At 39.0% G+C, this 18,083-nt stretch overlaps 1 protein-coding gene across 5 annotated transcripts in view; it reads right to left on the minus strand.

Annotated features, from left to right (window-relative positions):
* The window catches only part of LOC124872120 (septin-2-like), a 78,211-nt gene extending 60,658 nt beyond the window's left edge, over positions 1-17,553 (minus strand). For 2 of the 5 annotated variants that reach the window (XM_047371821.1, XM_047371823.1), the window contains exons 1-2: positions 17,437-17,553; positions 10,091-10,158 (exon numbers count right to left, since the gene is read on the minus strand). In XM_047371821.1, the coding sequence (XP_047227777.1) occupies positions 10,091-10,158; positions 17,437-17,484 (116 nt within the window). In that variant the 5' untranslated portion in view covers positions 17,485-17,553. Of the gene's footprint in view, positions 1-23; positions 2,718-10,090; positions 10,159-10,515; positions 10,628-17,436 lie in introns of those variants that run through there. The other 3 variants (XM_047371825.1, XM_047371826.1, XM_047371822.1) reach the window with 3 other exon arrangements.
* Between the last annotated feature and the right edge of the window lie 530 nt (positions 17,554-18,083).

Genomic DNA, 18,083 nt, shown 5'->3' on the forward strand with positions numbered 1-18,083 from the left:
CAGAAAACACACATGAAGCCAACTGGTTTTATCGATCAACTATTTTATTCACAGAAGACAGCAGAACAATGTATAACATGGATTAAAGGTAACTTGGTAGATATTGTTTCCATAATAAAACTCAGTCTCTCAGTGTGTGTCCCAGTTAGCCCTCAGTGGGACGTCCCAGCTCCATCATCCATCACATCTCAGAGGAACACAGAAGATGTATTTATGGAACAAATATTGAGTTAAACAAAGACAGCCACCTGTATCGAATATAGAGCTAAAAGTAACGCACTAAAGTCAAAACTGCACACATCAACATAATCCAAATATGGTCATAAGGCACCACTGTTTTGGAGTTTAGTTGAATTTCATCCCAAATGATTAATTTTAGTTAAATATTTACAGGAATTAAAAGAAAAACACAATTTTCAATAGTTCTCTATAAAACTAGGGATAGTTAACATGTACTTAAAATTATCACAATATGTTCGGTATTTGTTGCAACAACAATAAAAGTAACAATAAGTGTTTAAATTTCAGCAGGACTCAGTTCTCCAAACTAACATAAATGAACCCATTATAAAACACACCAGTTTAATTAAGTAGTGCAGTTAATGTTAGAAAGGTAAAAATAACTGCATTCAATCATATTTTTATTATTTGCATATTTATTTATGCTTTCATTGGAACCGACAGTGGAAGAAAATATTAAAAGTCCCAACATACTGTTAATTTATCAGGAGTGCAAACATAATCAGTTGGAGTTTATCATTCACACAATGAATCCTAATTCTTATGATAAATCATATTAACCCATTCCTACTAAATCAGCTGTTTGAAGCTGTTTCTTAGTAAAGACAGAAATGTCTGCTGGAAAACATTTGTTGGTTTCAGCTGCAGTCTCTTCTCTCTGATGTTGTATATATTGTATTTCGGTTGTATATCTATGATTAAAATATTTCTTTAACAAACTCAGTATATTAGCTTAAACAATCATTAAATCCTTTCCTTTACCAGGATCAGATGGGAGGTTATTTTATTGAAACTGAACTAAAGTTAATCAAGAAGAGGCTTTAGAGGAGCTGATGCACCTAATGAAGCTTTCTTCTTCATCCTGTCATGGATGTGTTGGTTCTTCTGGTTCTTACATGGTTCCGATTGTTCTGCCCCACATGTACTGGAGGGCTAACTTGGTTCCTTCGTCCATTCGGCTTCTCATCTCCTCCAATCTCTGGACCTTCTTCATGTCTCCTGTTTCCTTCATCTTCTCAATCAAGAAATCCAGGTGAACAAAAGTGGACACAGAATCCACTTTGAGGGCGATCTCCTCCAGGGTGATAACATGTTGGTAGGACTCATTAACCAGCTGGATCTTCTCTGCTTTCAGGTTCTGGATTTTATTTGCAAGACTTTTTAAAATATTAAACTTGATGTCAGGGTCAACCTTCTCCACCTGCTTCTCTTTTTTAACTTCTACAGTCTTCTTAGCCTTCTTGGTTTTTATGACATATCTCCAGTTTTCCTTCACATGAGCTGATGCAGGACATTTCTTTGTGCAGACTGTGCAGCGGCCTTTTTTGATGACCTCACAATGTTGAGGACTGGAACTGATAGTACAGCCAGGATAGTGGCAGTTCTCCTCACAGATGGTGCAGACCATTGCTTTTTCAAAGAAACCACGGCTGAAAAGCTTTTTGCTTTTAAGAAGCTCCTTTTCTTTGTAGACAACATCAACTTCTACAGTGACCGTCTCAGATTTCTTCATGTCTTCTACTTGTTTGACCAGAGCGTCGTGAGTTTGTTTGAGTTCCTGTTGTTTCTGCTCAGTTAACAGGATTCTCTCGTGCAGGTTCTGGATGCAGGCCGCCAGGCTGATGCGTTCATTTAGGACGTCTGTTGTCGTTATCAGTTTTTGAGATGATTTCTTCTCCAAGAAGGCTGTAAAGGCTTTCATTCCTTTCTCAGAAATTTCCGTAGCAATTTTTAGGAATTCAATGTCCTCTGATCGATCATCAGTTTGGGAATTATCAAAAAGGAAGTAAATAGGTTGATTCTTTTCATTTTTGGCACATTTTATGTTTGTAGCTGCAAGAGCTTGAAGAACATTTTTGGGTGTTCTTCCATCTGAGTGAGTAACGAGAGCCACGATGCTTTTCTCCAGGTTTTTCCCAAACAGAGACATGACTGAGTTGAAGACATATGAAAGGCGATCATTGACTCGATTATCTGTGGCCTTCACCACCAGACCCACGGCATGAATCTCATTAATTCCATCATCTGATCGAAACAAGTCAAACAATCTTTGACTGACAATAAGATCACGTTCAATCCCTCTGGTGTCTCCAAATCCAGGCGTGTCGATGATGGTCAGGGAGAAAGGCAAAGTTTGATCTTCAAACCCAAAGACCTCGTACACAATCACATCTGAAGTCTGGCTTTCAGTCTGCCCTTTCTTCTCGTCTTTTACGATCTGAAACCAGACTTCATCCTCAAACTTCACTCCCATAGCGTGGTTGACCAGACTGTTGATGACGGTAGACTTTCCTGCTCCTGTTTCACCTACCAGCAACACAGTTCTGTTGGCCTTGTTCAAGTTTTTCTTTCCAAGCGTTAGTCTTGTCAGAGGTCCTAAGTCCTCTTTTTTTGTCTGTAGTTGGTACACAGCTGGAGGTCCTGAACGGATCAGGAGACTTTTAGAGATGATGTTCTTGAATTTAGATGAGACATTCCTGTAGGAAAAATTTAAATTTTACTAGTTTCAATTCATTTTCCCCAATTCCTCGTTTTATATTAACAATATCACAAAAGCGAAATGAAAATGTTTAAATGAGGTTAATTAAGAAATTTGGAGCAGATGCAGTAAATCTGTATTATATTTATTATTGTTTGATTGCGTGAAAAGATTAGGGTGATGGGAAGGAGATCTTCTAAGATCATCACAAAAGATGAACTTTCAAAATATCTTTGGCTACTATAAAAAGGATTTAATTACTGTATAGAAAAAGGATGAATAACCTTGAAAACTGATAAATAGTTGTATTCTCCTTAAAGAGATGCTTTTGTCATTTTCAATCAGACAAAACATTCTTGGTTGAATTACAATGATTTTAAATCTGTCTGCTAGTGGTATGAGTATTTTAACTGTAATGGTATTTTCTGTGGCTGCAGATTGTAGAGAGGAAAGAAATTGAGCACCAAGGACAAATGTCTATTTGCCTGAATTACTTGATCCCAAATAAATACTTGATATATTTTTTCCAGTTCTGTAAGTTTTTACAGAGTTATTTGGACATATTTGCAGTACAGAAGCCAAAATTATGCAGAGGGGATGATGTTGATGAAGATTCACATGGATCTGATTAAAAAATAAAACATATTACACAGAACTCAGTAACTGGAACATATTTATCTACCGACTTACAAAACACTATTTCTCTGAGCATGTAGCTGACTGAGCAGTGTGAGTGCAGTAGTCTGTTGTACAAGCTTGCAGCAGCTTGTCCGAGGTAAAACATCATATATTTAACAAAGGAAACATAATAAGCTATGCACCTTTAACACAATAACCAAATACTAAAAAAAAAACTAATATCCCTTTATTGATTTAAATTCAACTTGTGAGAAGGCCTTTCATAAGGTTTGGGAGTGTGTTTATGATCATTTTTGCTGAAGTGCATTTTAGAGGTCAGAGACCATTATTGGACGAGAATTCCTGGCTCGCATTCTCTGTTAAAATTTGTCCATAAAGTGCTATTTCACAATCAGGTCAGGACTCAATGCAAACTTCAAAGTTTTTCCACTCCACCACTTATTAATGGACCTTGCTTTGTGCACTAGTGGACAGTTGGGGCCATTTCCAAACTGTACACACATGAAGTTGGGAGGAAGGCATTTTGTGTAGCACTCAGAGTTCATCTTACTGTAACTTAGAATCCAAACACAACTTTTTTAAAAGAGCTCTGCATCATAATCCCCTCACCAAATATGACACTTGACACGATGCAGTCAGGCAAGTACAATTATCATGGTAACTGCCAAGCCCAGACTCAGCCACTCCCAGATAGAGAAGAGTAAGTAATTAATCCAGATAACATTTTTCCACTGCCTTAGAATCCAGTGGTGGTGTATTATACACCACTGCACATGTATTGCATTTTGTGACATATGTTTTGGATACAACTCCTTAGTCATGGAAACCCAGACCATGAAGCTCTCTTAGAGCTATACTTGAGCTAATCAGAAGGCCGTGTGAATTTTAAAGGTCTGTTGCTATTGAGTCTGCAGAAACCTGACTCTGCACTGTGTGCACCTCGGACTGCACACCAACCTTTCCATCTAACTCTGGTATTAAGTTTGCAGATGACACTACTGAGGTTGGATTCGTCACAGGTGATGATGTGTCTACCTATTGGCGGAAAGTTCAGAACCCGTCTGTATGGTGCTGTGCTAACAACATTATCATCAACACTATCAAAACAAAAGAACTCATTATTGACTTCAGGAAACAATACAAGTCACCAGCCTCTCTTTATAAATGAAGAGTGTGTTGAGAGAGTGTATTCATTCAAATTCCTTGGTTTTCCATCTTTCCGACTGTTTGTCATGGTCATCAAACTCTTGTGCAACTGTTAAAAAGGCACAACAGCGCCTTCACTTCCAGAGAATTCTCAGAAAAAAACATCTTAGTCAAACGTTGCTTGTGTCTTTCTACAAAGACACAAGCAAGAGCATCTTGACTTAATGCATTTCTATGTGGTTCGCTGGATGTTCTGCTGCAAATAGGAAGGCTCTCAAGCAAATCATTAAGTCAGCAGAAAACGCCATAACTGCATTGTACCACAGTAGCATTCTCTGAGCTGTTTGCAGCGACCCACTACTTCATAAATGTTTGCAGAAGCAGTTTGCATTTCTACGTGCTGGATTTTATATACCCGTGAAGGTGATTTGAACACCTGAATTCAATGATTTTGGTGCGTGAGTGAATACTTTTGGATATAGCATGGGTACACACTGTATATTTCCTCTCAATTTACTTTCACTTTATTTAAAATCTTTACAACTGTTAATGCGCTGTAAGTTTCAACTGAACTTAGTATTTTCCAAATATTTATGCATTCATTCAATGATTTAATCAGCTCCAAGTGGGTTTTCTATTATTTAGTTTAAATACGCTGTTTACCATCTTGGGTCGGAGGCCGGGATAGGGAGCAAGCCTTCTGGTCGGGATCTGGGCTGGGGTTGGGGTTCGGGTCTTGGGGGTTGTCTGGTGTTGGGACTGGCTTTTTGAACCATGTAGACCTCTCTTTTGTACATGGCCCTCTCTCCAGATGAGGATGGGGGTTGTTGGGGACTGGGGTTGGGGAGGGGGGTTGGGTCTTTGGGCCAGTGTCGCTCGGGTTCAGGCGGTGCTGGCACTAGTCTGGGCTGGTGCTGGGGGGTCTACCTGTGTCTGACCCCAGAGGTAAGGGAACCACTTCCTGGGTCTGGGGGCTGGTTGCCCCTCTGGGGTATCAGCATCTGGACCTGGGAGTATAGAGTATGTATGGGGAGTGTGAGTGAGTGTACGACGTCCATTGTTGTTTGTCTTTACGTTGGGTGCTTCGGGCCTATTTCCTCCCCGCCACACTACCTGCCGGTGGTTGGTATCTTTGCCCGCTGGTGTACTTTTGGTTCTCGGTACCCGGGGCTGGGTGCTTTGGTATGTGCCAGCTCACTTCCGGTGGCTGCTTGCCGGGGGCTAGACCCCTGGGCTTGGTCGGGCCTCTGCTTGGGGAGTGTTATGTCCCGGGGTCTCAGGTCTTGGGTCCATGGCTGGATCTGCTCGGGCGTAGACGGCAAGCTTGTCTTCAACTTTCCTTCTAAGCTTCTGCAGAAAGCAACAGAGAGGATCTAAAGAGCGGTATTCCCTACGGCCTGGAGAAGAAGCAATCAGAACAGCAGCTCTGCATGCTTCATGTGTGTCAATCCTGCATAAACTACCCACATAGCGTCTACTGAAGCAGTCGCAGCGTTTCTTTGTTCATGCCCACCACGTGGCAGGACCGGAACAACCTGCTCTTCAACTCGTCACCCAAGGACATCTTTTCTTCAAAACGGTTCATGTAGGAGGTGGTGTTTGGGCAGAGAAAACTGGTTTAGGATAAAACAATCTAAATATTGTTCATTTCATGATGTTTTTCTTTGTGTGTGGTATTAAAGGTTGAACTATTTCAGTGCTAGCAGGTCACTTGCTCAGCTAACGTGAACAGACCTCTCAGCCTTGAGGCTAGTTATTTGTTCTGAGCTGTGTTTTGAACTCGCTACAAACTTTACTTAAAGGGTGGTTTAAAAACAGATTGGCCACAATGTGCCACCAGTGCTCATGTGCACATTAATGTGTAATTAAATGGTGGTTAAAGGTACATGTTTGACTTTAAAGAAGTGGTGAATGAGCTACAAGCTTTCCTTAGATAGCGAAAACCGCTAAAAGCTAATGCTAGGCAGGTCAAATGTTTACACATGACTCATAGCCATAGATGTCCCTTCAGCCATTTTAGTGGTCCATTGCTCTATGTGTTGCCTAGTTAAAACATTAAGATCATTTATCCAAAAAGGTTACTGAATTCTATTTAGATAATGGTAGCTGATTAAAATAACATTAAGAATCAATTATCCACGAAAATTATTGGTTTCTAATGCAACAAATAATATTTCCTTAAATATTATTTACTCAAATAATGGTAGTTAAATTAAACAACAATAAGAATCAATTATCGTAAATATTATTTATATAAATATTTGCTAAAATATTATTGATTACATATTATTTTATTAAAACAATGTTTTACTTACCCTCGGATTGTGCATTGGGACTGGTTGTTTGAAGACATAAAAATTGTTGTTTCTCAAGATAAATCTTGGTTCTTAAACATAAATATCCACATTGAACTGTGACATCTTTGCATATTTTTTATTGTTTCCATTGTTTCTTTATTTGTACATAGTCCATTAGTTCTGTATTCCTTCATTTTGCTTGGTAGTTTTAGCTGAATTGTTCTAGCCTAGTAAAGAGTTTGTTAACTGAAACATTTTGTTTAATTTTTCTGTTAAATTCTTAAATTTTAAGGAGAAGTTGTGAATTTATTGCATATGTGTGCAGAGTTTGCTGTTCAATAATGGCACAGCTCGATTTGCTCCCTAATAGCACCGCCATGTTGGTGTTATGCCCAGAGGAGTAAAGCTCCAGTCCTCGCAACTTTTAGAAGTGTCCCTGCTTCAGCACACCTGAATCAAATATTTAGGTCATTAGCACTACTCTGGACCACTAATGACCTAACTTGACTGCATACTGAGGAGATCATCCAGTCATTTGATTCAGGTATGCTGGACCAGGGACACATATACACCGGCCCTCGAGGACTGCAGTTTGAAACCTCTGGATTAGGGTATGTTTGTCTGCATCGCCCCTTTCTGCCTCTGATCCTCTGTGTGCAGAAGCAATCTAGAACATTGTTTTCACCTGCTTCTCCCCTGCCAGCACCCTAATCATGCCTCAATAATTCCACCTCTTGTCCTGGCTTTATATGCTGTGCGCTGGCTGACAAACAGTGCCAGATTATTGAAATCCTTGTGTGAGTAAATGTCCAGTGTACCTTCCCTGCCTGCCTGTCTCTCTGTCTGATCTCAATCTCATTTCTGCCTCCTTGATTTCCCTGTTCTGCCCTTGTCAGATATCTCCCTGGCTTCTGATTTCTGGACATCGACCTTGTTTCTGCCTACTGACTACTGCCTCCTGCCTAACCCCTGGATCTGTCTGCCTGTATCAGCCTCTCCGTGTCTGACCACGTTTCTGTGCCTCATCTACCTCTTCAAGCCAAGTCTCCTCCAAGTCACCTGTTACCACTTCCCTTGCTTCAACCCTGTTTCTGTCCCCTGACCACTGGATTCCACTAACCCACTGGGTTACGTTAAATCAAGGAGTCTTATTCACAGTCTCTCGGATCCTCTGTGATTTCATCCTGCTGTCACCAGCCTACAGCGTTGAGGAGCCAAAAATCAGCATCCTTGCTCTCTCTCGGATTCTGAAAAGGTTAGTGGCTTTTTCTTTGTGCTTCACCTTGCTATAGTTCTCTGCTCAGCCACTAACCTATCTGTCCACCCTCAGAGGTTCCTGGTCTCGCCGCTGGTGGCTTCCTGCAAATCTACGTCTACAGATCTAAATCCTTTAAATTTTCATATGTTGTGTCCGGCTGAAATTTCGGGTCCCCTTTTCACTTTGTTACAATTAGGCTGGTATTCCCAGGACAATACTTGGCAGACTGAACGGTTATTTAATTAAATATTAAATAACATAAGCATCCTGGTTGGGTGGTCAAAACCTCTCAGTGCACAATGGTTTTATGCAGTGTGTATTTTAAAGAAGAACAAATTAACTAATTTGATTTACAGTGGGCTACATTAATGAATCATTATTAAATAACATAAAATGAAATGGAGTCTGAAACATACATAAGTTAAGGAATAACATTACCTTGCATATCACCATCAACTCTGAAAGCCTCTCCAAATTATATTTAAATGGGTGCCGGGTCATGTTCAGGTGATGGGACGGGGTTGACTGCTGAAGTTATCTGGTATAGTTATTTTGTATTAGAAAATGTATTTTTTCATGAGACGTTTAGGGTTTAGTAGATCAGTTGCTGAAAGTAATCCGTTTGGGTTTTTCTGGCTGTTGTAATTTGTCTGTTAAAATATTTAACTGTACAGTAACTGCAGCGATTGCAACTAAAATTGTTGTAAATATTACACATTTTTATTTATGGGTTTTCTAGAAGCTTCGCAGAGGAGAGATGTACAGGCAGAGATCTTATCATGGAAAGATGCTTCACTGAATACATTTAATTTGAAATAGACTTAACCTGTACTTTCAGCTGAAAGATAGCGCTGGCCTTCCTCTTTCTTTCTTACACTGCAGCACATTTCATTTGTTTATATATGCATTCATTCATTTATTTATTCATCATATAAGAAAAGCCTTGATTTCAACAAAGAACAACACATAAAATCATTACAAAAGCCAACTTAACACAAGAAATTCATTATTTGAACACGTTTCCAACCATCTTAAAAGGACACCTAATGTAAACTTATTTCAGTTTTAAAAGTTAGGTTTAGTTTAGTCAAGATTGTTGCAATAATCTTGAAAAAAATCAGCATACGAGACAAGCAGAGAATTGAGTGGATTAACCAGTTGATAATTTTCAACATTGACTAAATGAAAATGCTTGAGATGTTAAACTTTTCCCCAAACAATGAAAGAGAGAAAAGGACAGCGTGGTTATCTTAAATCATCCTGTTGACTCCTCTTTCTCTACGGCAAATATTCCTTTCCGGTGTTTGCTCACTAACCACACCACTGCATTTCCTCTGCGCCTCGTTGCCTTCAATTGCTTAATTAATTTGACTATTTTATGTTTTTTTGTGTTTGTCTCTTTATTACATTTGATTATTTCTATTTTGTTTTAATGTCAGTCAGTTTTTAACCCCTGTTAAGCATTTTCAGTTACGATGTTCTGTATAAAAAGTACCTTATAAATAAAATTAGATTTATAGATTGAAAACTGTTGGTGCTTACATTTTAACATAGTGAGCATGTGTTGATACTTTGTGACTTCAACAAGTTATTATTTGTGCAATAAGTCATGCATGTTTGCTTTCTTAGTGCCATCTTGTGGTCACACTGTGCAATCGCATAAATATGCAAAAACAACCCAACAAAGTAAACACGCCCCTGGAGAGGAAAGAGAGAGAGCTATAATAACCTGGGGCTTATGAGGGATACCTGGGTGTCTATGTACGTCCTGTACCTCAATAGTAATGATTAACTTTGATTAAGATGTGAAATGATTTTTAACACCAGCTGACTGAACTTTATTCTGCTAGATCAGCACGGATAAATTTAACTTCAGCTTTCTTCACTCGACATTATTCGAGTTAATGCTCTATAGTGAATGTGAAGTTTCTTATTACATAATTAAATGTTGTTATGAGTCATTTTGTAGGATCTGACTTAATATCACTTTGATTTGGTCTCAGATGTAAAGAGGATATAAGTGTTACTCACGCTCTTTCCATTGTGAGGAAGTCGTTCAAAGATCTCCACAGCGGTGATGTTGAAACACGTCTTAGTGTCTAATAAAACAAAATCAAACTGATGTTGCTGCTGATCTCATTCAGTTCACTTCAAATTATTTAAACTGCATTAGGAAAGAATTAAAGACATTTCTTTATATTTGTCACTGTGCTGTTACTGTGCCTTATATAAAATGTAAATTATTTTAATGCAGTGGATACAGATGTTGCTTTTTCTGTTTATTAAACTGTTGTTTAAAATGATTAAATTACATAAATGAGAATGAAAAAGAAAAAAAAAAAAAAAACGTAGCCTTAGGCTTTCCTTATTTCCCTGCTATTGTATGAATGTTCTGAATATTGTGTATCACACCTTATAACTAAAAAAGCATTGAGTCAAATATGAGGTTATCCTACCTGTGTAAAATACACAACTGCTGCTTGTACAGCTCAGTGAGGCTGAGAAGGCAGGAAGATCTGAGATGAGTCAGTGTTCAGAGGTTTTATACAGTTAGAGGAGGAGAAAAACACCGATCACATGGTTTCACTCAAACTCTGAAGTCGTATCTTGAAATCTTTGACTGAAGAGAGCTACAACATGTCCAGCGACATTTCACCAAGTTAAAGAACAAGCACAGCAAAGCTACATGTACCAAAAGGGTCAAAAACACGAGAATAATATCAGAGTTTTACTTGTTTGTTATTTAAGAAAGACTTGAAGATTCAATCAAAAAATAATAGTTTGATCTGCTGATAATTCATTTAGAAACAGAATTTTAAAACTTTCTGTTTGTTGTTGCATCAGCTGCAGTGTCAGCAGTGTTGAACTGAAATAATCCTTGACTAAGAATTTTTTTTATCAGTTTGATTACATATTAAGCTGTTGCTCACTTTAAAATGTGATTCCATTGGAGGAAATCAAAGTGGGCAGCTGACTTTAAAAATCTGTCTGGTTACTGGTACAAGTTGCTCAATTTATAATGTAATACTAGTTCAATTCAATTCAGTTTATTTATATAGCTCCAATTAACAACACATGTCGTCTCAAGGTTCTTCACAACAGTCAGGTTCATACATTCCAATTAATCGTAACCATTGAACAGTTCAGTCAGATTCAGTTATTTATTCAAATTGGATAAAAAGTTTTTCTATCTAAGGAAACCCAGCAGATTGCATCCAGTCAGTGACTTGCAGCATTCACTCCTCCTGGATGAGCATGTAGAGACAGTGGACAGTCACTGGTATTGACTTTGCAGCAATCCCTCATACTGAGCATGCATGTAGCGACAGTGGAGAGGAAAAACTCCCTTTTAACAGGAAGAAACCTCCAGCAGAACCAGAACCAGGCTCAGTGTGAGCGGCCATCTGCCACGACCGACTGGAGGTTTGAGAGAACAGAGCAGAGACACAAAGAGAACAAAGAAGCACTGATCCAGGAGTACTTTCTATGGGAAGGAAAAGTAAATATACAGGTCCTTCTCAAAATATTAGCATATTGTGATAAAGTTCATTATTTTCCATAATGTAATGATGAAAATTTAACATTCATATATTTTAGATTCATTGCACACTAACTGAAATATTTCAGGTCTTTTATTGTCTTAATATGGATGATTTTGGCATACAGCTCATGAAAACCCAAAATTCCTATCTCACAAAATTAGCATATCATTAAAAGGGTCTCTAAACGAGCTATGAACCTAATCATCTGAATCAACGAGTTAACTCTAAACACCTGCAAAAGATTCCTGAGGCCTTTAAAACTCCCAGCCTGGTTCATCACTCAAAACCCCAATCATGGGTAAGACTGCCGACCTGACTGCTGTCCAGAAGGCCACTATTGACACCCTCAAGCAAGAGGGTAAGACACAGAAAGACATTTCTGAACCAATAGGCTGTTCCCAGAGTGCTGTATCAAGGCACCTCAGTGGGAAGTCTGTGGGAAGGAAAAAGTGTGGCAGAAAACGCTGCACAACGAGAAGAGGTGACCGGACCCTGAGGAAGATTGTGGAGAAGGGCCGATTCCAGACCTTGGGGGACCTGCGGAAGCAGTGGACTGAGTCTGGAGTAGAAACATCCAGAGCCACCGTGCACAGGCGTGTGCAGGAAATAGGCTACAGGTGCCGCATTCCCCAGGTCAAGCCACTTTTGAACCAGAAACAGCGGCAGAAGCGCCTGACCTGGGCTACAGAGAAGCAGCACTGGACTGTTGCTCAGTGGTCCAAAGTACTTTTTTCAGATGAAAGCAAATTCTGCATGTCATTCGGAAATCAAGGTGCCAGAATCTGGAGGAAGACTGGGGAGAAGGAAATGCCAAAATGCCAGAAGTCCAGTGTCAAGTACCCACAGTCAGTGATGGTCTGGGGTGCCGTGTCAGCTGCTGATGTTGGTCCACTGTGTTTTATCAAGGGCAGGGTCAATGCAGCTAGCTATCAGGAGATTTTGGAGCACTTCATGCTTCCATCTGCTGAAAAGCTTTATGGAGATGAAGATTTCATTTTTCAGCACGACCTGGCACCTGCTCACAGTGCCAAAACCACTGGTAAATGGTTTACTGACCATGGTATCACTGTGCTCAATTGGCCTGCCAACTCTCCTGACCTGAACCCCATAGAGAATCTGTGGGATATTGTGAAGAGAACGTTGAGAGACTCAAGACCCAACACTCTGGATGAGCTAAAGGCCGCTATCGAAGCATCCTGGGCCTCCATAAGACCTCAGCAGTGCCACAGGCTGATTGCCTCCATGCCACGCCGCATTGAAGCAGTCATTTCTGCAAAAGGATTCCCGACCAAGTATTGAGTGCATAACTGTACATGATTATTTGAAGGTTGACGTTTTTTGTATTAAAAACACTTTTCTTTTATTGGTCGGATGAAATATGCTAATTTTGTGAGATAAGAATTTTGGGTTTTCATGAGCTGTATGCCACAATCATCCATATTAAGACAATAAAAGACCTGAAATATTTCAGTTAGTGTGCAATGAATCTAAAATATATGAATGCTAAATTTTCATCATGACATTATAGAAAATAATGAACTTTATCACAATATGCTAATATTTTGAGAAGGACCTGTAGTGTAAGTCTTTCAATTACTTTACTAGAATAATATACCTAATCTTATCTAGGTACGTTTTAATTAATTTACATCTGTTATATGTAAGAGGCACTGTGGCCAAACTGGTTATACAATTCAGTTTTACACTTAATATGTACAAAACAAAGAACCAGATCTACCTGTTACAGTGGCAGGGCAAACCTTGAAAATGGTACAAGAATACAAATATGCAGGTATTGTTATGGATTCTAAAATAGCAGTCAAATCAAAAGTGAAGAAAGTATCAAATAAATGCAGAGAAGCCATATTTCCTGCAGAGTTAGAGAGAAGAGACTCCAGAGGAGGCTGTAAGAAGCGGAGGTACAGACCATGTCTGTCCTCCGTGATTATGGGAAATGTTCACTCCATCTCCAACAAGACTGAGGAGGTGGCCACGCTGACGCTACACCAGATGGAGTACCAGGAGTTGAGCCCCTTGTGTTTTACGGTGACATGGCAAATAGATATATACTGGACTCAATGGTTTCCCTGGACAGTTCAAACTGGGAACAGAACGCAGTGTGGTGCAGAGTGGTAAGAAGATAGGAGGAGGGCTGGCAGCGTTTGTGAATGAGAAGTGGTGTCCATGTGAAGAAGCAGTTCTGCATCTGGGATTCGGAGGTTCTCATTGTGGGCATGCCTTATTACGTCCCGAGGGAGTTTGGGCATGTGTTTTGGGTGAATATCTCGTCCTTGGACGTGTGAACTGCTCCACAGTATGGTTGGTTGATGACTTTAATTAAAGGAGAAGTCTACTATACTGTCTGTGAGGAGAACTGTCATTATCCTGGATGCACACGTTCTATAGGACCAAGTTTGGAGATGACCCCCTCCTGTTCAAAAATGACTGCCTACTAGTGAACAAAGTAAAGACTTGGACGAGTGACTTTGTTGTGGAAGAACTTGACGGATCTGGACGAGTTTTGACCTTAACCTCAAATTTAAGTTCTTTTAAATCAAAGTTAAAAACCCATTTGTTCAGAGATGCATTTGACTGTTTTATTTAAACTATTAACTGAAACATCTTTAATTTTAGTCTGTAGCCCAACTTTTCTTTACTTTCCTTTATTATGCCACCGCATCATGTAAAGAACTTTGACTTGTCTTATTGCAGAAATGTGCTATACTAATAAACATGCCTTGCCAAATAACTTTGGGATGGAACAGAGCAGAGATGCATCCAGTTTCAGTGTGTGACCTCAGAATGACATTTATTGAATAATAATTTGTTGAGGACCACTCTAAATAAGCATCACATTCATTAAAAACATTTAAATTAGAATGACTTTTATCAAATAAATGAATCTATCCCAGAAACATTTGACTTGTTTTATATTGACATTACATTTTTGTGTATATTCTTTTTATTTTTATGAATGCATCCTCTGTCTGACCAAGCTCTCTGTATGGATTAATAAAAACTGTTCTTCATGAAATAAAATTTGCTACAGTGCCTTTTTTTATATCCTGTTTGTTCTGGTTTCTCGAGCATCTTTTGCATTCTCTCTTGAATTCAGTAAAAGTATTTTTCTAGTTCTAACTCTGTGAATACAGACAGATCATAGTTGTGACAGGATCCCAACTCTATCTAGTGATAATTTCCTTTAAATCTCAGACATTTCTCTCAAAGGTCGGAATGTTTAGAGGTGAAATAAACAAGCAATATTACGTTTGTTACCAGGAAAGTTATGGCAGTCTTATAAAGATTTCTGCAGATTCTGAATGAAATTCACACACTTTGAAAAAATAGCAGAGTCTAATTATTGTTTAGCTTGTAAAGCTCTCTGAGCTAACAGCAGCTTCATCTAAACAACCACCCTGTCCTGGAGGCCTGTGAAAAATACTGTAATACAATATAATAACCTATTTAATTTAAATATTTGATCATTTATAATTAAATAATGAATGGAAAACTTGCATTGTGAAATACAGTATCAATGTTACATGCTGCATGGATCATCTGATCTCCTGAATAAGCTGCAGTGGAGCAGAAACACCTGCTGCTCCCAGGTGGTGGGAGAAAGGTGCAGTTTTCTATCAGCGCCAGGTCTTTGGGTCAACAGAACATTCAATCAGAAGTGCTCATCCCTGTTTTAGATGTGTTAGGATTTCCAAACCTACTTTAATTTGCTAAATGCTGGATCAATGAGAGAATTTTATTATTTTCTTTAAGCTTTAGCACAATAAGATTACTATACTTTTATACAGTCTGGAAAAGCCCAGATGATGAAGTCATGGCTTTGTAAGATTCTCATAGGTTTATTCACAACATTTATGCTGAATCAAGGCACATCTGTGGTTGTATTTGACAATAGGAAATCAGCCAAGATATCTGGAGGATAATTGTGCATCTCCGACACGTTCGTCTGTTCTATTATATGCCAGAATAAACACCTTTTCTCATCTTCCAGCAAATTTCCAATGGGACAGGGCTTTGTGATGGCCAAAAACAGGAGGTTTGTTGTCCTTGGGCCACCTTGTTACTAATTTCTGTTTTCAAATATGCTGCTTAGCAGGTAAGATATTTGTTTATGGTTTCTCCTAAACCAATTATTATTTTAACACAGCCCTCCCTCTACCTTTTTGTCCAAAAAAAGTTGTTTATTAGCTTATGAAGCCATGTAATCATCACCTAGACTCTCCCAAATTGTGTTAAGGTATAAGACAGTCTCTGTAAACTTCTGAATATGATGATGTTAAAAAGAAAATCACTGAAATAAACCCTCTATCATTGTTTTAGCAAATAGAAATACTTTGGGGAACACTCTCTGATCTAGGTTTAGTCTGATTTATTGTTAGTCAGAAAAAAGGTTTTGTGTCATTTTATACAGTGTATGTTAATATCTGCACCATTAGTGACTTTACTGGTCCTATAAGCCTGTAACCTCCAGCCATGTAGTTCTGAACATGGCTGGGAGGTGAAACTTCTAGAAACAAGAGAAGTCCATTTGCCTTCCACCTAGTCTATTAACAGTCCCAGTCTTTCTGAATGACTAGATTATTTTAAGAACCACGGTGTTAACCTCTGATTATTTAAAGTATTTTCCTACAAATGAATGAAAGCGGCACCAATCTTTTTGCCGGCAAAAAAATAAAACTGACAAATGAGTTTAAGTAATTAGATTTATTTGCTCTTTTTTATAAATGGGTAAATCTATTGTTTGATGTTAGTTTTTATGTCTTCTTGGTAAGAAAAATGAATACTAAGGTTGTTTTCTTTTAATAGTAAAAAAAAAAAAAAAAATGGTAATGTTCGTGTTAAATTATTTTCACCCTTCAGTAACAGTGGTAATTCAGAGGCATAGAAGTACCGCTGTTTGAATTTTAAGTAAAGAAAACCACACTGGTGTCTTCAGTCGTGCACTCAGCGAGACAAACCTCAAATGTCATAGTGTTGTCAATGTGAGTTTTGCTTAGCACGAATATAAAAGTATTTACTGGAAACAATGCGGCCACTCTTCATTTATGTCCCGGTACCACACCCAAGTAACAACACTGTATGGAGAAGCATTAATGCACATACCAAACACGCTGTCAACAGACTTATTGTGTTTGACCACTAGCTGTCCTGAAAAGAAATTCTTCTAGGTGTGTTCAGACCAGATTAATAAATAATAAGCACATCAAGGGACAAGAAAACAAAAAAAAACATTGCATCTTATACCTTTTGAAATATTTGTATTATTGAATATTATTTGTAATATAAGGTCTTCAAACAACTCTCAATTCAAAAATTGATCCTTGTTTCACACCATAAAAGAACACATCCAAAATTTAAGTATGCTAATTGAGGATGGAAAAGTTATGATTGTCAGAGATCTGCTCCTGGTTCTGTTTTCTCTCACATGTTTTCCTGAAGCTGCAGATTTGCATGAGGGTGGGGCTGAGCAGCCTGTGCAGCACAGCTGGACCTCATCAGACCTTTCCAGCAGGAGCTTAAGAGGAGCTGGTTGCTGATCAGCTGACACCTGAGTGTCTTCCTTCGTGGTACCTCTAGCCTCTATGACCGAACGTTTGCTCTTGCTGTTTTGCTCCCAGCTAACCCCTTGTTGCATTTTCTCCTCTTAAAGGTTGATCTCCTTCCACAGTGTAACTGGCCTTCCTGGACAGAGATCGGACTCTCGGATTCCTCCTAAGCTGGTCAGAACAAACCAACTGGTTTCCCTCGGCTCCTCGCTTACAAGTCCTGGAACAGAACCTGGACCAAAACATCTCAATAAATCTCAAACAAACTTACAGTGGACCAGGCACAGGAACTCAGGCAGGTGAAAAACATAAACCACATGAAAATCAGGCAGCAGACTGGAAGGCAACAGGACTGGACCAGGGTAAAGACACAGGGTAGGTAATGAGGTGTTAATGGAAGGAACCAGTGGAGAACAATGCAAACCAGAAAGCTTATAAACTGAGGGAAGTGGAGTGAGAACCAATGAACTGGGAGAGGAGCTAATCAGGAGAATGTGAAACAGCTGGTGACCAGACCAGGGATGCCAGAGAACTGAAGGAGTGACCAATTAACACAAATGAGCAAGGAGAGCATGGAGGTGATCAGAATACAAGAAAACAATGACTAGACTTAAGTACATAAACAAGAACCAGATCTATCAGAATATAACTAAACGTATCTAACACCAGAACACAGAAAAACAACAAAACTATCCAGAAGGAACCAGGAATGAACAGAAAAGCGCCTGGCTGAGTAGAAAGTTAACAACACAAAAACCTAACAGACAGATCCTGACATAATGAATACATAAGTGACTCCTTCAGAAACAACCTGAAAGTTGTCACCTTGTCAAACAACAAAAAGAACGGAGCTATCAGGTGACCACACGCTGAAAATCATGGAGGTAGGTCTCTCAGTTCTGGTGCTGCACTGTGATG

This window comes from Girardinichthys multiradiatus, chromosome 8 (genome assembly GCF_021462225.1).
Source record: "Girardinichthys multiradiatus isolate DD_20200921_A chromosome 8, DD_fGirMul_XY1, whole genome shotgun sequence".
Lineage (NCBI taxonomy): Eukaryota > Metazoa > Chordata > Actinopteri > Cyprinodontiformes > Goodeidae > Girardinichthys > Girardinichthys multiradiatus.